Source organism: Lithobates pipiens, unplaced genomic scaffold (assembly GCF_037356315.1).
Source record: "Lithobates pipiens isolate NorthernLeopardFrog02 unplaced genomic scaffold, aLitPip1_a1.2 Scaffold_13, whole genome shotgun sequence".
Lineage (NCBI taxonomy): Eukaryota > Metazoa > Chordata > Amphibia > Anura > Ranidae > Lithobates > Lithobates pipiens.
The window spans coordinates 8,738,703-8,766,067 of NW_027507718.1; the positions used below are offsets into that span (position 1 = coordinate 8,738,703).

At 46.1% G+C, this 27,365-nt stretch overlaps 1 protein-coding gene across 1 annotated transcript in view; it reads left to right on the forward strand.

The window, feature by feature from the left end:
• Nucleotides 1–351: 351 nt before the first annotated feature.
• LOC143973923 (fructose-1,6-bisphosphatase isozyme 2) overlaps nucleotides 352–27,365 on the forward strand; it is an 85,019-nt gene continuing 58,005 nt past the window's right edge. Inside the window, exons 1-2 of the mRNA XM_077474820.1 lie at nucleotides 352–663; nucleotides 10,084–10,246. Coding sequence (XP_077330946.1) covers nucleotides 494–663; nucleotides 10,084–10,246 — 333 coding nt within the window. The 5' untranslated portion in view covers nucleotides 352–493. The remainder of the gene's footprint in view (nucleotides 664–10,083; nucleotides 10,247–27,365) is intronic.

Sequence of the window (27,365 nt, forward strand, 5' to 3'; positions counted from 1 at the left end):
TAGAGGTGTACTCACTTTTGGTGCCAGCAGTTTAGACATTAATGTGTTGAGTTATTTTGAGGGGACAGAAAATTTTCACTCTTATACAAGCTGTACACTCACTACTTTACATTGTAGCAAAGTGTAATTTCTTCAGTGTTGTCACATGAAAAGGTATAATAAAATATTTACAAAAATGTGAGGGGTGTACTCACTTTTGTGAGATACTGTATATCTGTAACCTTTTAAAAGACTATACATTCCCTTTAAGAAATGTGTATGGGTGAGATGCCACGCTCCATGTGTGCTGTCCTTGTCAGTGACCAGGCTGTGGATTCCTATCTTGATATTTAAGACCTCAGGATCACATAGTCTCAGCAGCATTTTATTAGATACAACTGGACAAGCACTCACAGGGTTATAGGCTGCTGAAGCTGCTGCACAGAGGAACCAGTATTTTGATTTTGGTGTACTACAGTTTTTGGGTAGCACAAGAAACTTTTATTGAAGCAAAATGTCTGACAGAAGCCCCTTTGAGACTGACATGTTCACCCTCACCCGGTATGTCATGGAAAAGGGACGACAGGCCAAGGGTACAGGGGAGCTGACACAACTGCTAAACTCCATGCTGACTGCGATAAAGGCCATTTCATCTGCAGTGAGGAAGGCCGGATTGGCTCACATGTAAGTCTATGAACTTGTTTATAGCTTATTTCATATAGGAAAGATCAACGTGAAATGCATACTGTGTACTAATGTAAAAAACATATACTGATGTTAGCTTAGTTTCTGTAGAAGATATGTCACACAAAATGTGTATGATTCTAAAAGGCACAATTTTTATTCATTAAAAATAATAAACATGTCATACTTACCTGTTTTGTGCAGTGGTTTTACACAGAACATCCTCGATGCTCCTCTTATCAGGTCCCCCACTGGCGCTCCTGCCTCTAACAAGTTGCTTGCTATGGGGGACACCTGTGCATGCTCGCTCCCAAGCCGACTCCATTGACATTGTCCCGCCCTTTCTTTATCCTCACTGGCTGTGATTGACAGCAGCAGGAGCCAACGGCTGGGGAAGGGAACTGCATGCAGAAGACGTTTTACCTTAATGCATAGGGTTCATTAAGGTAAAAACCTTCTGCCTTTAGATTTTAATTCTCCTTGCACATAATTTGTAATAAAAATGTTGTGTAATTGCCCAGCAGAAATCCTATAAACGTTGGGTCTCATATGGAAAAGTGTCAGAGAGCCTAACAGAAACATGTTTGCTACAACCTAGTTGACTTGTTGATATGGCCAACAGAATTGCTCTAACTACCTTTACAGAAGAATCACAATTATGCTAATGTAGAAAGGAAAGCTGGCCATAGACAGATGGAAATTTGGCTGTATCAGGGAGAGACAGCAGGTTCCCGATGGGGTCAGAAACAAAGATAGCAGCATGTGGCCCAGACTCAGCAGATTGGCAGATCACAGCAGGACAATGCTGAACTCTATGGACACGTGAGTACAACCCAGTGAACAAGGAAAAAATGTATGGGAGAAGAAGCTTCTGTTTAACCACTTTTCTTATTTTTGCTAATTTTTGGCCTGAAGATTAGTTAAACCCCCAAATATTTTCTGAAAGAAAAGACACTGGAGAATGAAATGGTGGCAGTTCCACTTTTTTTGTTATATGAAATTAGCACATATATGTTTATCAAGCGCATTTCTTTTGTAAAAAAAAACACATACGTTAATTTTAGTAAACACATCCACAATACATTACACAGGTTTTGACAACATATAAAAGATGCGGCAGCAATGAGTAAATAGATACCCAACATACCCAACAAGCCTGAAAATTGCACATGCCTGTGAAACCTGCTGCATACATTTAAGCTCTTATGTGCGTGGGATTTCAAAATACATTTTTTTTTTTTTTTTTAACAATTGATCTTATTGCTATCACATAGGGGGGCAATAGACCCCTATGAAATAGCCTACTGTAATAACAGGATCTTTTTACTGGGACACAAAGGGTCAATAAGACCCAGTAGTGGATGTGGGGGGAGAGGGGTGGCAAACAATGCACCCCCAGCTACCGCCTGGTCGTTTGGGTCGGGTCACCAGAACATCTCCCCCCATGTCATTCGGGTCACCATCAACCCCCCGGTTGGTCAATAAGCCCCGCATTTACACCCAGGCAGCGCTTCGTCCTCTGTGTCCCGTCCGGCTGCCTCCACGTCAGACGCCCCGAGCCCACCCTTTTTTTGTAGCCTATTAGAGCCTCTGTGCTTAAAAAAAACCACCCCCCATTGAAATGCATGCATCCAGCACCCTGAATGTAGATCAGGGGGCCGGATGCATGGATAGGGGGCGGCGCCCCTAATGGACAGACCCACCCTGATTAGACTGCTGATGTCTCCCCTGCCCTCCACTTAAGCTAAAGGAGTACAGCACTATCACTGAGGACTTATGTCTTCCCTCTCCACTCAACAGCATTTAGGGATGGCAAATGACCACTTATGCCACGTACACACGATCAAACAAGCGGGTGGAAAAGTCTGGCAAACTCAAGTCCGCCAAACAATCCCCCCGTGTGTGCATACTTTTTTGACCCGAAAGTACGGCGGACTTAGAATGTAGTTTTGCACTCCAATCTTCCCACCGGACTCGCATTTCGGCGGACAATCCGGCCGTGTGAATCCCAGTCCGCCGTACTTTTGAAATGAACGGACTTTTCCCGCCCGGAGAAAAGTCCGCTCATTTCGAGCGGGTCTCCGGGCCACCACCTGTAAAAGAGCTATAAGAAGGCGCGGTGGCCCGGCAGAAGAACCGAAGAGGGGGGACAAGACCCCCGAAGTCGGAAGAGGAGGGCGGCGGCGAGGAAGAAAGCCGGACTCCTCCGCTAGTAAAAGAGCTACAAGAAGATAGCGGAGGAGTCCAGCGAGAAGACCCCCGAAGACGGAAGACCCCCGGAGCTGTGCAATAAACTATTTTATCTTGTGTGTTGTGTTTTTTTTGTACTTTATTTTACAGGTGAATGTCTAGGGGTACATTGTACCCCATACTCATTCACATAGGGTGGGGGGCCGGTATCCGGGGGCCCCCTTATTAAAGGGGGCTCCCGGATTCCGATAAGCCCCTCGCCCATAGACCCCGACAACCAACGGCCAGGGTTGTCGGGAAGAGGCCCTTGTCCTCATCAACATGGGGACAAGGTGCTTTGGGGTGCCTTCCCCAAGGCACCCCACCATGTTGAGGGCACGCGGCCTGGTACGGCTCAGGAGGGGGTGGCTCGCCCCTCCTTTCCTGGCTGGCCGGGTGCGTGCTCGGACAAGGGTCTGTTGTGGACTTGGGGGGACCCCCACGCCGATTTTTTCGGCGTTGGGGTTCCCCTTTAAGTCCATACCAGGTGGCGGGGCCAGCGACGTCTCCTTCGCGGGCCCCGCCTACCTGGAGACGCGCTCGAAATGAGCAGACTTTCCTCAGCGTGCGTGGGCGAGTCCGTTCAGTAGGGTGGATAGTACGGCAGACTTAGTACGCCGTATTAGTCCGCTGAAAAAGTGCCGTGTGTGGGCAAGTAGCCCGTTCGGAAAGTCCGATGGACAGTCTGGCGGGAAGTCCGCTAGACTAAGTACGTCGGACAGACGGCTACGTGTGTACGCGGCTTTAGGCACACAGTACTGGTAGATATGGAGAGAGTCACATGCTACCCCATTCCATTTAGCTCTTATGGGCAGGGAAGTTAAGTAAGATCAGATTATAAGTATACCTTTTGCTTTGCCCTAAATGAAATGGAAAGTTAATTTTATACAGGTATGCTCTGTGGTTCAGGTTGCATGTTAACATGCATGGCATTAAGGTAGTCCATTTACTTGAATGAGTTGTCTAACATACCGCAACAGACCGAAAATCACTCCTGCAGCATTTTCGGTAGGGCAACCAATTAACTCAGTGCATTGGTGTGAATGAGCCATATCCATTTCCAGCATCAATTTGATTGTCTGTTAGAGCAAGCTCAGTTCTCGTGCCTTATTCATTTTACATACAAAAAAATTGTATATCCTTGTCTCTGAGATGGAGCAGCTATACAGGTTAGGAATTCATTCTTAAATTGAAAGTCCAAGTAGCAATTACAGAACAGTAATTTGTTATTTTGTGACTATGCAGTCCATATCTATCTACATTTGCCCTGTAGACTATTCACTGAATGTGGCAACTTTCATCATATGAATAAGAGAAAATATCATGCGTGAGATGGTCTGCTCAGAAACACAAGCTAGAAAATATTTTGCTAATTGTAAGTAAAATCTTTTTTAATTTCAGTATTAAATATAAGTAGGTTATTTACAGTGCTTTTGCACTGGCTTGACCTTTTGTGTTTTCTGCATCTGTTAAAAAAATAATTTTGGACTTAGATTAGTTAAAATCCCCAAACATTATATATTTTCTGAAAGCAGAGACCCTGAAGAATAAAATGCTGATAGTTCCTATTTTTTATGTCACATGGTTTTATTGCATCGGTTTATCGGGCACACATTTTCAGTAAAAAATACATTAACGTAAATTTTGGTTCACAAAAACACAATATATTACCCAATTATTGGTAAAATTCTAAAGATGAGGCTTTGTTGACTAAATACAGTAGACAGCTAACACGTGAAGCTTTAAATTGTGCATGTTCATGATACAACAAAATTTCAATAGGCAAAGCTTTAACAGCTTTTACAGGTTATCAGTTTAGAGTTGACTGTGAGTAATGGCCCTAGAAATATTAGCTCTTACCCCGGTGTGTGCGGCAATATGTAACATGTGTATAAAAATGTATGAATCTGCGCTCGGTTAAACAATCAGCAACTTAACACTATAACCCAGATATTGGGCATGGAAAAGTACGGCAAAATATAAAGTGTAGCGCTAAATTAAACTGAAAACATAAATGACACAACAGGGGTTATTTACTGAAGGAAACTCCACTTTGCACTGCAAGTGCACTTCAAAGTGCAATTGCTGTAGATCTGAGGGGGACATGCAAGGAAAATAAAAACAACATTTTAGCTTGCACATGATTGGATGATAAAATCAGCAGAGCTTCCCCTCATTTCAGATCTAACCCTCAGATTTAGAGCGACTGCACTTCTAAGTGCTCTTGCAGTGCAAAGTGGAGTTGCCTTTCGTAAATAACCCCCAATGCCTACCAGCGTGTGATAATTAAAGTGCAATTTGCAATAATCAATATGCAATATCATTTTACCTAATATGCAACATTGAATATTAGTGAAATGAATAAAAGTAACCTACAGCTAAAATAAAACAATATAGCATATTACATACTATAATGTCCAAATGTGCAATTTGTGCAATATGGAATAACAAAGTGAACAAAAAAATGTCACATGTGACTGATATACAAATATAAAAATCCAATAAAAAAGAAAATGAAAAGGAAAAGTTCTTGTATACTAGTGTTCGGTGAAGAAGATCCTACTAGTATTCAGTGGAGGAGAACCCACAAGAAGTGGACAACGTTGGCCAGATGTTTGGCAGCGTGTCACCCATCACCATAGTTAAGATAAATGGCTTACCAGAAAGCCAGCGACCACCCTTACTCGGGGGGGGGGGGGGTCACAAAGCGATTGTTTGGATTCAAAGATCCACTGGATTTCCAAGCCTCTCTCACCAAAAGCCTTTATGTACACCGGACGGTAAACAGAAGTCAGAACATCAGCTTCAGCAACAAGGTGTATATAATATGTGGAGAGACAAAAGACCCAGGATCCGGTTCCTTTTCATTTTCTTTTTTATTGGATTTTTATGTTTCTATATCAGTCAAATATGAAATTTTTTTGTTCACTTTGTTATTAAATATTGCACAAATTTTTTGTTAGCACATTTTTGTTAGCACATAGGGGACCAAGGCAGGTTCTCTTTCTCTTTACCGAGACATTGGAGGTTTTTTAGACCCCCAAAGTCTCCCCTGCACTTTACTGAAGCAAATAGAGTGCAGATCTTGCTCCATTAGCTTCTTCTCTGACCACAGTAGTCCTCCTTCTACACAGTGACACCCACCATGCAATCTTGGGCTAGCTACAGTTTGGCTATTGCAGCCTGGCATTCATAGCAAGGAGGGTCACGAGGGAGAAAAGCAGTACTTCTGGGGATCAGTGGTTGCAATTAAGTGTCTGTAAAGCTGCCTGTGTACTTTCGCAGTAAATGGGAAGGATTTTGGTCCCCTTTAGTAGACCTCATTATAATTAGTCTGGTTATACTTTCTTGTTACACCCAAGCCTTACTCTGCAGAAGCAGGGGTTTCCATGCTTTGCACTGGTGATGACCAACAAACTTGAAACAGCTGTATGCAGTTAGGAAAAAAAAAAGACTCTAAGATACAAGCCCCAATTCACACCTGGGCGTTTTGCTGTGGGGTTCTCAAAATGCAACAATGCTCAAGATGAAGAATTCCTTTATTTTTAATGAGCCCATTCACACCCGATCATTGAGTAGTCTGTCGCCTGCTGCATGAAGCTTTAAAAAGTACATGAGCTTCTTTAGGGCAGAATTACATGTTTTTGAGCCCATAGACTTTAATAAGAGCGCCTGAAAAATGTGTGTTTACGTGCATTTTTCTGGCGATCCCATGATAGGTCTATAGTGCCAAAAAATGCCATTCTGCTACTGTACTACAAGTTTACGAAAAACTACTGGTGTACTTAAAACATATGTACAAAGTTCCTATGTACTTGGCTATGCTCATGGTAAGAGTGAATGGGAGTTAGGATGTTCTGCATGTATAGTTGGCCAATGGACATTCAATTATTTGTATGGCTCCACCTACTATCCTAAAATCAGGAATAAACCCTTTATTTTGGGGATTTGCAATGAAATTAAAACATGCAAATACCTTTTTTGTTTTAAAAAGAGTTTACAATGCTTTACATTTATAAAGTGCGAGACTTATTTTTTGGTTTTGTCACCTACCTCACTATTACCCATAGCTCCCAACTGTCCCTGATTTTGAGGGACTGTCCCTGATTTGGAAAAAAGTCCCTCTGTCCCCCTTTTTCCTCCTCATTTGTCCCTCATTTTGGTCTTATCTATATAGTTGTATATAAAATGCACTTTTTATCTATCAAAAAGTGTTTCTCAGTGCTAAACCTTTCATCCAAGTTCTACATTGCTGCATTTGTAAATGTTAAAAGACAATATAAAAGGAATAGTAGTGGTAAAAAAAAGCCCTTGTGGATTTAATTAACCTTTTTATTGATTATTTCTCCTTTAACCACTTAAGGACTGCCTCACACTGATATACGTTGGCAGAATGGCATGGCTGGGCATAATCACGTACCTGTACGTAGCTCTTTAAGTGCCCAGCCATGGGTGGGGAGCGCGCCACCGCCGGTGCGCTCCTGACCCGGTCATGAGCTCCGTGACCGTGGCCGCGGGACCAGCGGACCTGATTGGTGTCCCGCGATCGGGTCACAGAGCTGAAGAACGAGGAGAGGTCTGTGTAAACAAACCTCTCCCTGTGCTTCCTAGTGTGGCTGTCACCGATCGTCTCTTCCCTTTTATAGAGAAGGACGATCAGTGACGTCACATGCCAGGCCATGCTCCCCTACAATAAAAAAAACACATAACGTCATACATAACCCCTACACTGCCCCCTAGGGGTTAACTCTTTCACTGCCATTGTCATTTACACAGGAATCAGTGCAAATCAAATCAAATAGCACTGATTGCTGTATAAATGACAATGGTTCCAAAAATGTGTCAAAAATGTCCGATGTGTCTGCCATAATGTCGCAGTCACAATAAAAAATGCTGATCGCCGCCATTACTAGTAAAAAAAAAATATTACTAAAAATGCCAGAAAACTATCCCCTATTTTGTAAACGCTATAACTTTTGCGCAAACCAATCACTAATCGCTAATTGCGATTTTTTTACCAAAAATATGTAGAAGAATACGTATCGGCCTAAACTGAGGAAAAAAATGTTTTTTTATATATTTTTTGGGGATATTTATTATAGCAAAAAGTAAAAAATATTGCATTTTTTTCAAAATTGTCGCTCTATTTTTGTTTATAGCGCAAAAAATAAAAACCGCAGAGGTGATCAAATACCACCAAAAGAAAGCTCTATTTGTGGGGAAAGAAGGACACCAATTTTGTTTGGGAGCCACGTCGCACAACCGCGCAATTGTCAGTTAAAGCGACGCAGTGCAGAATCGCAAAAAGGGGCTTGGTCCTTTGGCTGCAAATTGGTCCAGGGCTTAAGTGGTTAAGGAGGTGTGGCAGGGGGCGTGTCCCATGCCTGCATACATTTGCTAGTAGGTGTCCCTCATTCCCATCTCAAAATGATGGAAGGTATGCTATTACCTGTCCACTCTCAATATTACCTATAGATCAGCTCTTTAAAATAAAATTTGCTTAAAAAAAACAAAACACTATTACTACTATTATTTTAGCGCTATCAATTTACGCAGCACTTTACATATTTATTACACATTCACATCAGTCCCTGCCCTCCCCGGGAAAAGCTTTTCTTATTTACTGAAATTCACAAAGTAATACATCACTCTTTAGCCTGAACACTTCTTCCATTTTGCATTGAATTCCTCTTTAGGGATCCAATGACAGCCTGCACACAGCTGGAATTCCACGTGGCGAGTAGTAATCTAGGGGAAAGGTCATGGTTTTAAGGCGTAGTAAAAAGACAAACAAACGCTATGTGAATAAAACAAAGAAAAGCAGCATTTAAACACAATGCAATATTCTAAAAGGAATAATACATAGAAAACCATGGCACATTATGTATGTGGAACACAGTTTTTTTTGCTGCTAGAATTCCCAGGCCATTATATAAAACTGCAAGGCCTGAAACAGAGCCTAAATTATTATTATTATTATTATTCAGGATTTATATAGCGCCAACAGTTTGCGCAGCGCTTTACAATATGAGGGCAGACAGTACACTTACAATACAAATCAATACAGGAGGGATCAGAGGGCCTACAATCTAAATGTGTAATGATTTAATATGGCTACTCTACAAAATTACAAACTGTACATAGAAACAGTAGGAAGGTGTCTGTGGTACAAATAGGAACCAAACAGTTTTTTCTCATTTCCAAAATTGCTCATGAAAAATTAAGCATTAATTATCAAAAAAAAAAAATTTAAATATATAAAACATATAATCTCAAACATTGGTGAGTGCCGGTTCACACAGGAGCGACTTGTCAGGCGACTTAGCCGCCTGACAAGTCGCGTCCCGCTCTGTGCAATGGAACCGTTCTAATAGAAACGACTCAAGTCGCTCCGACTTAGAAAAAGGTTCCTGCACTATTTTTGGGGCGATTTCAGGTGACTTGCATTGACTTCTATACAGAAGTCGTTTTGCAAGTCGCTGCTGAAGTCGTGTGCAGGTCGCGTCTGTGAGTCACACTGCAAGTCGTGTCACCCCTGTGTGAACCGGCACTTAGTGTGTTGGAATCTACTGTGTGATAACATATGATGTTTTTCAAGCTGTTTATCAGCTTATGTATCATTACCATTTAACTCGGAGTCTTCTCTAGGAATCAGTAATGTTGTCAAGTTTGCGGCTTAAAGCAGAACTTCAGTAATTTTTTCTTCCTTCCATCTATTAAATCCTCTGCCCTTGTTGATTTAACTTTGGATAGTAAAACATTGTTTTTTCTGCCAGTAAATACCTTACACAGCCCACTTCCTGTTTCTTGTCTGGTAAAAAGCTTAGACTTTGACATCACGCACAGTTCTCTCTCACTCTTGTGAGAGTTTGCCAGGAAGTTAGGGGGGAGGTGAGTCATAAGAGGGCCAATGAGAGCTGCAGAGCTGGAGGTGTGTCTCAGCGTGACTGTGTAAATCCAGGAAGGGAACAGGCAGCGGCTTCAGCTGCCCACAGTTAAAATGGCTGCAGCCAGACTCAGTGGAGGGAAGATTTCTGCAGCATATTTGGCAAGTACAGAATTACAGTGTATATAAAATATACAAAGTGGTTGGAAGGAAGCTTCAGAATGGCAAAGATGTTTTTATTACAAACTATGTGAGCAGACTGCAGTTCCTCTTTAATGATATGATTGATGTTGTTTCGCACTTAGGTATGGCATTTCGGGAAGTATCAATGTGACTGGGGATGAGGTGAAGAAACTGGATGTGCTATCCAATGATCTTGTGATTAATATGCTGATATCCTCATATTCGACTTGTGGCATGGTTTCTGAAGAAAACAAGGAACTTATTATAACTCCAAAAGATATGAGGGTCAGTTATCATTTTTCTGTATAAAATGCATATAATAGAATTCAAGTTATTTAACGACATAGAGCACTGGGATGACGTGTTACTTTTTGAGATTCTTATTGATCAATTTAAAAGGAAACTCATGCTAAGGAAAAGTATGGGCTGCTAATGCTGACCTTCTGAAAATGCTAGTTTCTATATGTGTCTGATATGGAAGGAACTATCAGCCAGTTAAAAGTTAGAACAACCACGACTAGATTTATTACCCCCCCCCCCCAAGCCAACTGTCTTAACACCCCCACACCCCTCCTACTCCATTCAGCTGGTTAACCTTCATACCACAATAACAAGAATAGATGTTCTTGACACCCAAGGCATAATGAGGTTGGGTAGAGACAGTGTGCTCACTCAGTGTCAGCACACCTAGAACCAGAAGAGTAGGGCAAACCTAAAAAGGGACTTGTATTATCGTCTGGAATGGGAGAAGGTATTAGGAAAATGTTATACCCATATCCAAAAGAGTAAGATAACTAAACTCACTCGTGTGTCATCCATAAACACAAAGATACACATGTGATCACATGTGTGCGAGCACGTGTGATCGTCTGTGAATTGTTGTTTGAGCTGTCAGCCTTCCATTGATTTCAATGAGGCTTCCAGTCTGCAGCTAATGCAGACCGAATGGGGCCTCAGAGTTAATCAAACCTGCCAATATTTCTGTGCCTGAGGACATTATTGTGTGTGTGTTAATACAGACTGTAGCTGGGTACAAACCACTATTTTTTTTTTCATCCAACCTAGGGGGTTGAACAATAAAAAACTGACAGCTTTGGTTGGGGGCTGCTGTACTAACAATTTGGTGTTAGTACAGCAATCTCCCCTGCTGAGCTATTGTGTCCTGATAGGGTAATGGCCCCCCACCAGAACACTTTGGTCAGAGCTCTCTGCCATTGGTTGAGAGGGCTGATCGGGAGCCAGTTGGGTGCTGGTTTACCAGCATGCTTGTCTGACAGAAGCCGGCTGAACATGGGCCAAATGTCGGGCAGTTTTTAATGAACCGAGCCGATGTTGCCCGACATTGGGCCTGTATGTACTAGACTTTAGACTCCTCACATGCTTTTTCTAATGCCGCTTACACACGATCAAACAAGCGGGTGGAAAAGTCCGGAAAACTCAAGTCCGCCAGACAATCCCCCCGTGTGTAGCCTCCGGCATACTTTTTTGACCCGAAAGTACGGCGGACTTAGAATGTAGTTTTACACTCCAATCTTCCCGCCGGACTCGCATTTCGGCGGACAATCCGGCCGTGTGTATGCCAGTCCGCCGTACTTTTGAAATGAGCGGACTTTTCCCGCCCGGAGAAAAGTCCGCTCATTTCGAGCGGGTCTCCAGGTAGGCGGGGCCCGCGAAGGAGACGCCGCTGGCCCCGCCGCCTGGTATGGACTTAAAGGGGAACCCCAACGCCGAAAAAAATCGGCGTGGGGTTCCCCCCCAAGTCCACAACAGACCCTTGTCCGAGCACGCTACCCGGCCGGCCAGGAAAGGAGGGGCGAGCGCCCCCCCCCCTCCTGAGCCGTACCAGGCCGTGTGCCCTCAACATGGGGGCCCCCCACCCCAAAGCACCTTGTCCCCATGTTGATGAGGACAAGGGCCTCTTCCCGACAACCCTGGCCGTTGGTCGGGGGGCTTATTGGAATCCGGGAGCCCCCTTTAATAAGGGAGCCCCCGGATACCGGCCCCCCACCCTATGTGAATGAGTATGGGGTACAATGTACCCCTACCCATTCACCTGTAAAATAAAGTACAAAAAAAAACCACAACACACAAGATAAAATAATTTATTGCACAGCTCCGGGGGTCTTCCGGGGTCTTCTCGCCGGACTCCTCTGCTATCTTCTTGTAGCTCTTTTACTAGCGGAGGAGCCCGGCATTCTTCTTCGTCGCCGCGGCCTCTTCTTCCGACTTTGGAGGTCTTGTCCCCCTCTTCGGTTCTTCTGCCGGGCCACCGCGCCTTCTTATAGCTCTTTTACAGGCGGTGGCCTGGTCTTCTGTCGCCGCCGCCGCCGCCTTCCGTTCTTCTTCTTCTTCTTCTTCTTCTCCTTCTTCTCCTGGAGATGTTGACTCGACGTTCTCTCCGGCCGCAATGCCAGGGACGCGCTGCGCTGCGACTTATATAGGGACAAGGGGCGGTGTTACATGGGTTGATGTCACATGGGTTGGTGTCACATGGTTTGATGTCACATGGCGACAGTCCCAGCATCCTCCGGGACTGTGACATCGTAAGCGGGCGGGGTCACCATGTGACACCAACCCATGTGACATCAACCCATGTGACACCGCCCCTTGTCCCTATATAAGTCGCAGCGCAGCACGTCCCTGGCATTGCGGGCGGAGAGAACGTCGAGTCAACATCTCCAGAAGAAGAAGAAGAAGAAGAACGGAAGGCGGCGGCGGCGGCGGCGACAGAAGACCGGGCCACCGCCTGTAAAAGAGCTATAAGAAGGCGTGGTGGCCCGGCAGAAGAACCGAAGAGGGGGACAAGACCCCCGAAGTCGGAAGAAGAGGCCGCAAAGACGAAGAAGAATGCCGGGCTCCTCCGCTAGTAAAAGAGCTACAAGAAGATAGCGGAGGAGTCCGGCGAGAAGACCCCGGAAGACCCCCGGAGCTGTGCAATAAATTATTTTATCTTGTGTGTTGTGTTTTTTTTTGTACTTTATTTTACAGGTGAATGGGTAGGGGTACGTTGTACCCCATACTCATTGACATAGGGTGGGGGGCCGGTATCCGGGGTCCCCCTTATTAAAGGGGGCTCCCGGATTCCGATAAGCCCCCCGCCCGCAGACCCCGACAACCAACGGCCAGGGTTGTCGGGAAGAGGCCCTTGTCCTCATCAACATGGGGACAAGGTGCTTTGGGGTGGGGGGGCCGCGCGGCCCCCCCTTCCCCAAGGCACCCCCCATGTTGAGGGCACGCGGCCTGGTACGGCTCAGGAGGGGGGGGGCGCTCGCTCGCCCCTCCTTTCCTGGCCGGCCGGGTAGCGTGCTCGGACAAGGGTCTGTTGTGGACTTGGGGGGGGCCCCCACGCCGATTTTTTTCGGCGTTGGGGTTCCCCTTTAAGTCCATACCAGGCGGCGGGGCCAGCGACGTATCCTTCGCGGGCCCCGCCTACCTGGAGACGCGCTCAAAATAAGAGGACTTTCCTCCGCGGGTGTGGGCGAGTCCGTTCATTTCAAAAGTAGGGCGGATAGTACGGCGGACTTAGTACACCGTATTAATCCCCTGAAAAAGTGCCGTGTGCGGGCAAGTAGCCCGTTCGGAAAGTCGGACAGACGGCTACGTGTGTACGCGGCTTAAGAATAAGCCTAGAAAATGGATGATTCAAACATGACTTATAAAAGATTTTCCAAAGCACCATAGATACCCTGTTTCCCCAAAAATAAGACCTACCCTGTAAATAAGACCTACAAGGACTTTAACTATTGCTTATTTGGGGGTTATATTGCAGCCATCACCGACAATCACGCTAGGTCTTATTTTCAGAGAAACAGGGTAACAGTATATAATTATCACAAATGAAGCCTGAATATAATCTTGAATACTTGGCCATTCTTATACTATACCTTTCATGGGAGAAACATGGGGGCGGCCATTACTGGCCTTCTGAAAATGCTGCTATTTTTGGCTGTGCCTGGCTTCTACATTTCTGAATCAGTGGGGTTGATTTACTAAAGCTGGAGCACTCAGAATCTGGTGCAGCTGTGCATGGTAGCCAATCAGCTTCTAACTTCATCTTCTTCAATTAAGCTTTGACGATAAAACCTGTAAGCTGATTGGTTTCTATGTAGAGCTGCACTAGATTTTGCACGCTCCAGTTTTAGTAAATCTCCCCCACTGTCCCAAAACAGTCATTCATATTACAATTCAAAGAAATGTCTCGAATCCCTTATTTCTGCACTCTGTCTGGATCAGTTACTCACTAAATACTGAAGTCAAAGCAAAGCATCAGCGTAACAGCTAGGCAACCAACAATCAAGGAGAGGTCAGAATGACAGCCTACATAGTGTTTCCTGAAATACATTTTTCATAAGAAAACATGCTAGCTTGATTACTATCATCCTCACATGAAGCTGTCATTTTCTGAATTCCAGGCCATGCCAGTTGACGTATTTGTTGTCACTGAGTGTGTTCTCACCTTCCTGGATCTAATAAGCGGTCTAATAGTCAGATTACTGCCAATGAGCGTTAATGTTTCTTGGACAGGTGTTTTCCTTCAAGGCAAATTCCCTCTAATTACAATCACGTTACTGAGCAATACATTTTAATATATTGGTGCAACATGCTCCCCAGTTTTTAAACACAATGAAAACCACACCTAGAACCATAGGTTAATACTTGCTTTGACTAAGAGGAACAGAAGGGCTCTGTGTTTATTACATGCCGAGATTGGCGTCCTATTTAACTTTGTCACAGAAACAGGTTGAAGCAGCCAGAGCCAAGTTTAGACACTGGTTCCTGAGGTAGCCACTTACCACTTATCCCGCATACACACGATCGGATTATCCAGCGGACTTGGTCCGGCGGACCAGAGTCCACCAGACAATCCGCCCGTGTGTGGTCTCCAGCGGTCGTTTTGTTCCCAAAAGTCCGGCGGACTTAGAAAGAAGTCTTGACTCAAAATTGTCCGCCGGACTCTGCAGTACGGCGGACAATCTGCCCGTGTGTGTTTTAGTCCACCGTACTTTTGAAATGAACGGACTTGCCCACATACGGAGTAAGTCTTTGAACGTGACTCCAGGTAGACAGAACTAGCAAAGGAAGTCAGTGTCGCCACCTCCATCGGTGAGATTGACACTTTGCGAGCCCCGTCACCTGGTATGGATTTAAAAGGGAACCCCTATGCCAAAAAAAATGTTGTGGGGGTTCTCCCCAAAGTCCATAGCAGACCCTTATCCGAGCACGCAGCCTGGACGGTCAAGAAAGGGGGTGGGGACAAGCGAGTGCCCCCCTCCTAACTTGTACCAGGCCGTTTGCCCTCAACATGGGGGGTGCTTTGGGGAAGAGGGGGCCCTGCACCCCAAAGCACCTTGTCCACATGTTGATGAGGACAAGAGCCTCTTCCCGTCAACCCTGGCCGTTGGTCATCAGGGTTTGCGGGCGGGGGGCTTATCAGAATCCGGGAGCCCCCTTTAATAAGGGGGCCCCCAGATTCCGGTCCCCTACCCTATGTGAATAAGTATGGGATACGATGTACCCCCTACCCTTTCACCTGGGGAAAAAAGTACGGTCTTCTTCCATCTTCAGGGGTCTTCTCACCGGACTCCTCCGTTATCTTCTGCTCTTTTGATAGCTCTTTTACTAACGGAGGAGCCCGGCTTTCTCCTTCGTCGCCGCCGCCATCCGGGGGTCTTCTTCCGACTTCGGGGATATTGTCCTGCTCTTCGGTTCTTCTTGCCGGGCCTCCGCTTTCTTCTTCCAGCTCTTTTACTAGCGTTGGCCCAGTCTTGTCGCTGTTGCCGCCGCCTTCTGCTTCTTCAAAATGAATGGACTTTACTCTGTGTGTGGGCAAGTCCGTCCGACTTTTGAACCTAGTCCGCCAGAAAAGTCCGGTCGTGTGTGGGCATGTGTGTGCAGGTCCGTTCATTCAGAACGTCTGGCGGACCACCGCTACAAAGTCCGGCGGGTTGACCGCTGGACTAAGTCTGCCGGATAGTCTTATTGTGTGTACGCGGCATGAGAAGGAATATTTACACTTATAACAGGCCTGCATGTCCAATCCAAAGGCTCGTAACTGCTAGCTGAACCATTCACTGATCAGAAACAACACCAGTTCATGCTGTAGCCACAAGCTTTTAGTAGCAGATGCCCTTGTGTCTCTTCCACAACAGGAAGACAAAAAGACATCATTTCCATATGAAAGTGGAATTTATTCATGCTCAATTTCTGGTCTTCATTGTGATGCAGCTGTTCTAAGCTATTCTTTGTGGGCTGGGGAAAGGCAAAACAATCAACACAATAAACGTTATTGATAGATCAAATTTAAAAAGTATCTGTAGTCGACAGTTCTGAATTTTTGTTTTCAATAGTGTAGAACAGCCATTCTCAACCTTTTTAACACAGAGGAACCTTTGAGATTACTTTCCGGTCTCAGGGAACCCCTGCTAAAAATTACTATATCTACATCTCATGATACATTAGTGTGATGGACACTGGAAGGAATGCTCCTTACACTTGTGGTCATTGGGAAGAATTACCCCCTTACAGATAGCTAAAAAGATCAATAGGAGCTCATGTGAAAGGCAGAAATTGCTCCTTGCTCAAGGAACCCCTAGTAACCTCTGGAGGAATCCTGGTTGAGAAACCCTGGTGTAGAAGGATTAGAACTCCCGTCATGTTTTACTGCATTTGGAGGCTCTGTTGGAAAGAGTCCTTCATTTCCTGTCTGGTAGAAAAAGTTGTCCCCAGAACAGGAAGTGAGGGAAAATCTCTTTAACAGAAACGAAAATTATTTTTCTTAAGTTGACTAGGGGAATGCTGAACAGAAGTAAAATCTAACAGGGGGTCTAACATTTCCCCATTCTATACAAAACAAATAGAAAAGCTTTTGGGTAGATGCACATTAAGTCCCTTTAAGTCTGTAGATTGCAGACAGGCACTTGATAGGCATGGGCGTCCGCAGAACTTTTTTCAGGTGGGGGCATCATTTTAGGGTCACCCATGCACCGCCCCTCAAGCTTTGTCAGATTAGATGGAGAGCGTCTGTGAACAGCAATTTTCAAGTCTTGCCACAGATTCTCAATTGGATTTAGGTCTGCTGGAAGGTGAACCTTCGCCACTATCTCAAGTCTTTTGCAGATTCTAATGCCCTATACACATGGTCAGATTTTCAGACGGAAAATGTGCGATCGGATCATGTTGTCGGAAAATCCGATCATGTGGGAGCTCTATCTGATTTTTTCTGTTGGAATTTTCGACGCACAAAGTTTGAGAGTTGGACATAAAATTTTCCGACAACAAAATCCAACCGTTTAAATTCCAATCGTGTGTAGATAATTCCGATGGACAAAGTGTCACGCATGCTCAGAATAAACTAAGAGATGAGCTATATGCTACTGGGCCGTTTATAGTCCCGACGTACATGTTTGACGTCACTTTGTTCAGAACGATCAGATTTTCCGACAACTTTGTGTGACCATTTTGGCCAAAATCTGTCAGAAAAAATCCGATGGATTTCGTGGTTGGAATGTCCGACCATGTGTATGGGGCATAATAGGTTTTCTTCTAATGCCTCGTTTCCACTGAGCGGATCGGGTCGGTAAGGTTCGGTACGGTACGCTATTTTGAGTGTTTCCATTATGAAAGCGGGAAAATGTGGGGCCATAGAAAATGGTCTGGTATGGTTAGGGCGGAGCTACGATACATTCCACTGATTGGCGGACAGAAAAACGTTTGCCAATCAGTGTGAGGCCACGTTAGGCATTTTTTCTAAACCCGTATGGCCCCTGGTGGTCCAACTTGCAGTGGAAACGCTCACCTGAATAGGCCGGACCATTCTAACCCTTCCAAACTGTACCGACCCGAACCAACCCACTCAGTGAAAACAAGGCGTATGATTGCCCTGTATTTAGCTCCATCCTTCTTCCCATCAACTCTGACCAGCTTCCCTGTCCCTGCTGAAGAAAAGCATCCCCACAACATGCTGCCACCACCATGTTTCACAGTGGGGACGTTGTGTTCAGGGTGATATGGAGTGTTAGTTTTCCACCACACATAGCATTTTTCTTTTTTTAAATTTTGGTCTCACCTAACCAGAGCACATTCTTCCACATGTTTGCTGTGTCCCCCACTTGGCTTCTCGCAAACTGAAAATGTGGCTTTTAATGGCTTTCTTTCAACAATCGCTTTCTTCTTGCCGCTCTTCCATAAATGCCAGATTTGTGAAATACATGATTAATAGTTGTCCTGTGGACAGATTCTCCTGAGCTCGGGATCTCTATTAGTGATGGATTGCGAACCGTAACGTTCACGGCGGGCCCTATTGACTTCAATGGGAGGCGAACTTTGCAAACCTACAGGTCAAATTTGCAGCCACAAAATAATTAACAGCTGTGCAAACATAGTCCCACCACATGGCCAATGACATAACAAATGTATGAGGTGAATCTGGGATCGACAACTACAAGCATTCTTTTTTTATATGTGAAAATGTTGTGACAATTCAGGACTGTGGAGCGCATGAAGGCAATGGAGGAGAGGTAAGGTCAGGGTAGGCAAAGAAGAGGTTGCAGGAGATGATCACCAGCAGCGTGACATACAGCAATAACACCTGCACCATGATAGAGTCATCTGACACCAGCACCGTGATAGAGAGCACTGACATCAGCAGCATGACATACAGCAATGACACCTGCACCATGTTAGAGTCATCTGACACCAGCACGGTGATAGAGAGCACTGACATCAGCAGCGTGACATAAAGCACTAACACCAGCACCGTGATATACAGCACTGACAGCAGCACCGTGATAGAGAGTACTGACATCAGCACCGTGATATACAGCACTGACACCTGCACCGTAAGCAGCCCCAGGAGGAAGTCAGCATAGCACAGGGATGGTGGGAGCCCCTCATAATGAGCATAGCACAGGGATGGTGGGAGCCCCTCATAATGAGCATAGCACAGGGATGGTGGGAGCCCCTCATAATATGCACAGCAGAGGTACAGCCCCAGGAGGAAGTCAGCACAGCACAGGGATGGTGGGAGCCCCTCATAATAAGCAGCCCCAGGAGGATGTCAGCATAGCACAGGGATGGTGGGAGCCCCTCATAATAAGCAGCCCCAGGAGGATGTCAGCATAGCACAGGGATGGTGGGAGCCCCTCATAATATGCACAGCAGAGGTACAGCCCCAGGAGGAAGTCAGCACAGCACAGGGATGGTGGGAGCCCATCATAATAAGCAGCCCCAGGAGGATGTCAGCATAGCACAGGGATGGTGGGAGCCCCTCATAATAAGCAGCTCCAGGAGGATGTCAGCATAGCACAGGGATGGAGGCAGCCCCTCATAATAAGCAGCCCCAGTAGAAATATGACACCGCTCAACCTCTTCAAACAGGAGGGTACGGGCATATAGTACGGTGTGCTTTTTTTGGACAAGGAAGTGAGCCAAATGAAGAAAGAAGGTCTGTGTGCTCGATTAAAAAAAATATTTATAGACATATACATGGTCTTCTGGTCACATGTGTTGAATTCCTCCTAGATCCATGCCTCATTCATTTTTAGAAATGTGAGGTAGTTAACACTGTCGTGAGCTAGGCGAGTATGCTTATCGGTCACGATCCCCCCTGCTGCGCTGAACGTCCTTTCGGACAGGACACTGGATGAGGGGCAAGCCAACAGTTCGATTGCAAATTGGGCAAGCTCTGGCCAGAGGTCAAGCCTGCCCACCCAGTAGTCCAGGGGTTCATCACTCCTCAGAGCGTCCACATCGGCTGTTAACCCGATGTAGTTGGACACCTGACGTTCTAGGTGTTCCCTGATGCTGGATCCGGATGACACCTGTCGATGGGTCGGCTGAAAGAATGACCTCATATCAGAAGTCACCAACACATCTTCAAACCGGCCTCTTCTTGCAGGTGCTGTTGGATTGGTACCCGCAACTCCTTCTCTGGGAGTGGGAATTGCTCCTCTGCCAGCGCACGCAAAAGCAGAATGCAGCATTTCTCGAAGCAAGGCCTGGAAGTGCTGCATTCTGACAGCCCTCTGTGACGGCGGTAACATTTTCGCCATTTTGTGTTTGTACCGGGGGTCTAAGTACGTTGCCACCCAGTACTGGTCCTTGACCCTTATGCTTTTTATATACGGGGGTCCCTATTAATACACTGGAGCATGAAGGCCCCCATTTGCACTAAACTGGAAGCGGTGTGGTGGCCTGGCTCCTGCTCATCATCCAGGATAATGGCGTCCTCTTCATTCTCCTCTCCCCATCCACGCACAACAACAGGGATCCCAGAAAGGTTTAAAGCATGCTCTTCTTGCTCCTCCTCATCCGCCCCGGCACCATCCTCCTCTGACTCCTCTTCAGACTCCTGTTGTTCACTTGTCTCAGATAGAGTAGCCCCCCCTGGGAATTCATCCAGCATTGCGACTTCCTCATCTTCCCGCTCCTGCTCCTCCACAGCTTGATCAATGACACGACGCAATGCACGCTCCATAAAGAAGGCATAAGGTACCATGTCACTGATGGCGCCATGGCTGCGACTGACCAGTTTGGTTATCTCCTCAAATGGCCGCAGAAGTCTGCATGCGTCGCGCATGAGCAGCCACTGGCGCGGTGAAAAAAAACCCAGCTCCCCAGAACCTGTTCTGCTGCAGAGTTCATACAGGTAGACGTTAACTGCACGTTTCTGCTGGAGCAGCCTATAAAGCATATAGAAGGTTGAGTTCCATCGCGTCGGGCATTCGCAAATAAGACGTCTGACCGGCAGATTGTGTCGCCGCTGAATGTCAGCAAGGCGAGCCATTGCCGTGTAAGATCTTCTGAAATGGGCCGAGATTTTCTTTGCCTGCCGCAAGATGTCCTGGACCCCAGAGTATTTGACAACGAATCGCTGCACGACCAAGTTTAAGACGTGTGCCATGCATGGCACGTGCGTAATTTTGCCCTGTTTCAATGCGCTAAGCAGATTGGCACCGTTGTCACAGACCACTTTACCAACCTTCAAATTGAGCGGTGTTAGCCACTGATCTGCCTGTGAACGCAAAGCTGAATGGAGTGCCGGGCCAGTGTGGCTCTTGGCTTCCAGGCACAACAGACGCAGCACGGCATGGCAACATCTCACCTGGCATGTCGAATAGGTTCTGGGGAGCTTGGGCGGCGCAGCGGAAGAGATGCTAGCAGCGGAAAAGGAGGAGTCAGCCGAGGAGGATGGAATAGGAGGAGGAGGAGAAGAAGAGCCAGGCCTGCATGCGATCCGTGGCGGTAAAATGAAATCTACACGGGTGCCACGGGTTACATGCTTGACGGCCGTCAGAAGGTTCACCAAGTGGGCAGTAAAAGTGATATACCTTCCCTGCCCGTGTTTGCTAGACCACGTGTCTGTGGTCAGATGTATCTTGGCACCGACACTGTGTGCCAGAGATACATTCACTTGCCGCTGAACATGGCCATATAGCTCTGGGATGTCCTTCTCTGAGAAATACTTCCTTCCTGGGACCTTCCATTGTGGTGTTCCAATGGCCACAAATTTTTGAAAGGCCTCCGAGTCCAACAGTTTATATGGCAGTAGTTGGCAGGCTATGAGTTCTGACAAGCCAGCCATCAACCGTTGGGCAAGAGGGTTATCCGGCGTCATCATTTTTTTACGCTCGAACATTAGGCCCACGGAAGCCTGCCTTTTTGCAGAAAAACGTGAGCTTGGCGTGATGGAAGGTGGAGTGGAGGACAATTGTGAGGAGAGAGGAGAAGGAGAAGTAGAAGACGAGGCTTGACGGTGAGAGCCTGGAGTGTGGCTTTGTGTGTTCCGTTGCTCCCACTGGGCTCGGTGATGGCTGCTCATGTGCCTTCTTAAGGCAGTCGTCCCTAGGTGAGTGTCGGGCTTGCCACGACTAATGCATTGACTGCAAAGATTGCAGATGGCAACGCTATTGTCAGCAGTGGACACATTAAAAAAAGCCCACACTGCGGAGCCATGTGTCGGTGTCCTGGGAGCGCTAGATGTGACCGTACATGGTCGATGACTCGCTCCTGATACATTTGCAGTCTGCTTTGTCCCTCCTGTGCAATGTAAGTTATTCCTGCTTCTCCTCCCTATCTGCTGGTCCATATCTCCCTCTGAACTCCCCTCCTCTTCCTCTCTTGTGGGCACCCACGTGGCATCACTAGACACGTCATCATCGACGTCACCTTCCCCACCGCTATAAGTAGAGATCTCGGAGTAGGAGGCAACAGCGGGGACCAACCTCCTCCTTGGGCTGATCTGGGTACTGTCGTCAGACTGCTGAGTGGCGGTTGTTGCTACCTCCTCTTCCTGATCCAATACCAAGAGTGGCTGCGCATCAGAAATGTCTTGATATGGATCGGAAAATAATTCCTGTGACTCAAGCGGAAGGTATGTAGTGGTGGTGGTGTTGTTGGCGGTAGTGTCTTTGGGGGTGCACATAGCAGAGAGTGAAGAAGAGGGTGCAGATCGAGAGGATGAGGAGGGTGCAGAAGAGTAAGGCTGAGTGAGCCACTCAACCAAGTCTGGTGCGTCCTTTAAATGAATTGAACGCACCTTCTGCAACTTCCCACTTTGGCTCAAACCTGTTGCTCCTGCCCTACCCCTACCACCCCTGTGGAAGGGCCTGCCTCTTCCTCTGCCTGTCATTTTTTAAATGACCCTGTGACAAAACTCTCAGTCCCTATACTGATAAAGGACTACTGCAGCAGTAGGGCAGCAGTCAGCAGTAGTGCACCTCAACCCTATGTATTGTGGACCTATACCAGTCCTTAACGAATAGCAGACTGTACCTCACTCAACCCTATGTACTGTAGCACCCTAGACCTTACCAGTCCTTATAAGGACCTTTGTGGAACAGGTAGGTTGTGACTGATTAGCAGACTGTACGTCAGTCCCTATACTGATGAAGGACTGCTGCAGTATAGGGCAGCGGTCAGCAGTAGTGCACCTCAACCCTATGTATTGTGGACCTATACCAGTCCTTATGGAATAGCAGACTGTACCTCACTCAACCCTATGTACTGTAGCACCCTAGACCTTACCAGTCCTTATAAGGACCTTTGTGGAACAAGTAGGTTGTGACTGATTAGCAGACTGTACGTCAGTCCTTATACTGATGAAGGACTGCTGCAGTATAGGGCAGCGGTCAGCAGTAGTGCACCTCAACCCTATGTATTGTGGACCTATACCAGTCCTTACGGAATAGCAGACTGTATCTCACTCAACCCTATGTACTGTAGCACCCTAGACCTTACCAGTCCTTATAAGGACCTTTGTGGAACAAGTAGGTTGTGACTGATTAGCAGACTGTACGTCAGTCCCTATACTGATGAAGGACTGCTGCAGTATAGGGCAGCGGTCAGGAGTAGTGCACCTCAACCCTATGTATTGTGGACCTGTACCAGTCCTTACGGAATAGCAGACTGTACCTCACTCAACCCTATGTACTGTAGCACCCTAGACCTTACCAGTCCTTATAAGGACCTTTGTGGAACAAGTAGGTTGTGAATGATTAGCAGACTGCAGCAGAAGGGCAGCAGTCAAGTATAATATTCTTTCTATATTTGGAAGAAAGAATATTATACGTGTACAAGCCTATTACCATACCAGTCCTGAAAAGAACCTTTGTGGACCTAACAGTAACAGCTACTGATTAAACTGACTGTCCCTCACTGCCTCACACACAGCTTCCTGCCTGTCCCTATATAAACTGACAAAACAGAGGCTGCTGGAACAATAACTTGAATAGCACTTTTGTGGACCTAATAGTAACAGCTAATGATTAAACTGACTGTCCCTGCAGCACACAGCATCCTGTCCCTTTCGCTACACTGACAAAAGACACTCAGGCTGCTGCAACAATCACTAGCACAGCACTGCCTCAAACCTATATCCTGAACTACACCTAACACCTATACCAGTCCTGAAAATAACTTTTGTGTACCAAATAGCTAGCGATTTGGGTCACTGCAATCTCTCCCTGCTCCACACAGCAACCTCTCCCTGTAGTGACAGAAGAAAGAATGTAAAATGGCCGCCGGATCGGGTCTATTTATAAGTTAGGGGGAATGTCCAAGTGTCCATGTGCTGTAATGTCTCAATTGGCTGTCCTGTACCCCATGATGGATGTGTCATCATAGGTCAAAGTTCTTTTACACAGTAAACACAGAAGTCCGCCGGGCTAACGGCGGACCGCGAACAGCCGAAATTCGCCGCAAAACGACCGCCGGGCGAACTGTTCGGCCATCCCTAATCTCTATAGCTCCGCCAGCGTTCATGGGCCTCTTGGCTGCTTCAGTGATTAATGCTCTCCTTGCCTGGCCTGTCAGTTTAGGTGGATGGCCATGTCTTGGTAGGTTTGCAGTTGTGCCATACTCTTTTTATATATTTATTTGTTATATTATTTATATTGTACCGTGATAGTCCAACTGCCCCCCCTTTTCATGGTAGTCTGGTTGGGGATCAGGCTCCCAACTTCTGTATTATTGATTCTGGATGATGGTACAAGTTCGTACTTACTTTTACTGTTTGTATTATTTCATAAGAGGCCATATCTATTTCTCTTTCCTGAGTATGATGATGGTGATGGATTGAACAGTGCTCTGTGAGATATTTAAAGCTTGGGATATTTTTTTATAACTCAACCCTGCTTTAAACTTCTCCACAACTTTATCCCTAACCTGTCTGGTGTATTCCTTGGCCTTTATGATTCTGTTTGTTCACTAAGGTTCTTTAACAGACCTCTGAGGGTTTCACAGAACAGCTGTATTTATACTGATATTAAATTACACACAGTTGGACTGTATTTACTAATTAGGTGACTTCTTAAGGCAATTTGTTATACTAGATTTTAGTTAGGGGTATCAGAGTAAAGGGGGCTGAATACAAATGCACACCACACTTTTCAGATATTTATTTGTAAAAAAATTGAAAACAATTTATCATTTTCTCTCCACTTCAATTACCGTATGTGCCACTTTGTGTTGGTCTATCACATAAAATCCCAATAAAATATATTTAAGTTTTTGCTTGTAACATGACAAAATGTGGAAAATGTCAAGGGGGATGAATACTTTTTCAAGGCAATGTATATACAGGTATATATACAGTATCTCACAAAAGTGAGTACACTCCTCACATTTTTGTAAATATTTTAGACCCCTTTCACACCAGGGCGTTTTGCAGGCACTATAGCGTTAGAAATAGTGCCTGCAATCCTCCCTAAAGAAGCTGCACCATTATGTGTAGTGTGAAAGCCGGAGGGCTTTCACACTACAGCGGTGCGCTGGCAGGACGTCAGGATATAGTCCTGCCAGCAGCTTCTTTGGAGCGGTGTGTTTACCGCTCCTCCACCGCTGCTCCCCATTGAAATCAATGGGGCAGCGCTGTAATACCGCCGGCAAAATGCCGCTATTGCGGCGTATTGCCGGCGGTTTTAACCCTTTCTTGGCCGCTAGTGGGGGGTAAAAGCTCCCCGCTAGCGGCCGAAATGCGCCGCAAATAAAAATAGCAGCGTTTTACCGCCCCCGCTATGGGCAGTGTGGTGTGAAAGGGGTCTAAGTATATCTTTTCATGTGACAACACTGAAGAAATGACACTTTGCTACAATGTAAAGTAGTGAGTGTACAGCTTGTATAACAGTGTAAATTTGCTGTTCCCTCAAAATAGCTCAACACACAGCCATTAATGTCTTTGGGAAATAGACGTATGAGTGCTGCCAGCATTGCTCAAGAGGTTGAAGGTGTGGGGGGCCAGCCTGTCAGTGCTCAGACCATACACCGCACACTGCATCAAATTGATCTGCATGGCTGTCGTCCCAGAAGGAAGCCTCTAAAGATGATACACAAGAAAGCCCGCAAACAGTTTGCTGAAGGCAGGCAGACTAAGGACATGGATTACTGGAACCATGTCCTGTGGTCTGATGAGACCAAGATAAACTTATTTGGTTCAGATGGTGTCAAGCATGTGTGGAGGCAACCAGGTGAGAAGTACAAAGACAAGTGTGTCTTGCCTACAGTCAAGCATGGTGGTGGGAGTGTCATGGTCTGGGGCTGCATGATTGCTGCCGGTGTCTTGTCAAATAGCGTCCTCCATCAGATAGTGTCCCCTGCGTACTGCGCATGTGCAGTACACAGGAACACAGATTCCGAAAATTGATGAACGGCGCCTGCGCCGTGAGTCCAGGTTCTATCCCCACTATCCAAGTGGACATAGAGTTGGAATAAAAAAGAGCCGAGCAGAGCGAGGCCGAGCCCGAAGCGTGGCGAGCGAAGCTCGCCCGCGAGGGGCCCTCTAAAATTCACAACCCTATGTCCGCTTGGATGGTGGGGCTACCACCTCCACTCACGGCGCAGGCGCCGTTCAGCTTTGGAGATTTTCCGAAGCTTCGTCTGCTCCGTACTGCGCATGCGCAGTACGGAGCAGACACCATTTGATGGGCGGACTCTATTAGGCAGAACACCGGCACTGGGGAGCTACAGTTCATTGAGGGAACCATGAATGTCAACATGTATTGTGACATACTGGAGCAGAGCATGATCCCCTCCCTTCAGAGACTGGGTGGCAGGGTAGCATTCCAACATGATAACGACCCCAAACACACCTCCAAGATGACTGCTGCCTTGCTAAAAAAGCTGAGGGTAAAGGTGATAGACTGGCCAAGCATGTCACCAGATCCAAATCCTATTGAGCATCTGTGGGGCATCCTCAAATGAAAGGTGGAGGAGCGCAAGGTTTCTAACATCCACCAGATTTGTGATGTCATCATGGAGGAGTGGAAGAGGACTCCAGTGGCAACCTGTGAAGCTCTGGTGAACTCCATGCCCAAAAGGGTTAAGGCAGTGCTGGAAAATAACGGTGGCCACACAAAATATTGACACTTTGGGCCCAATTTGGACATTTTCATCTGCTCCCCATTCACACCTGAGACCTTGTAACACTAATGAGTCACATGACACTGGGGAGAGAAAATGGCTAATTGGGCCCAATTTGGACATTTTCGCTTAGGAGTTTACTCACTTTTGTTGCCAATGGGTTAGACATTAATGGCTGTGTGTTGAGTTATTTTGAGGGGACAGCAAATTTACACTGTTATATAAGCTGTACACTCACTACTTTACATTGTAGCAAAGTGTCATTTCTTCAGTGTTGTCATGTGAAAAGATATAATAAAATATTTACAAAACTGTGAGGGGTGTCATCACTTTTGTGAGATACTGTATATTTCTATATACATATGAAAATATTTTTTTAAAAGTGCACCTCTGCCAAAAACTATGGCTATTAAAGTAGTTACATATAACTATCGATCAACAAAAGAACTTTAAAACAAGTTGTCCTTGTCCTCTCTAGATGCTTGTTATATGAGAGAATTCATTCTCAAGGTCCACAACAAAACTAAAATCTAGCTTCTCAGTTTGTAAC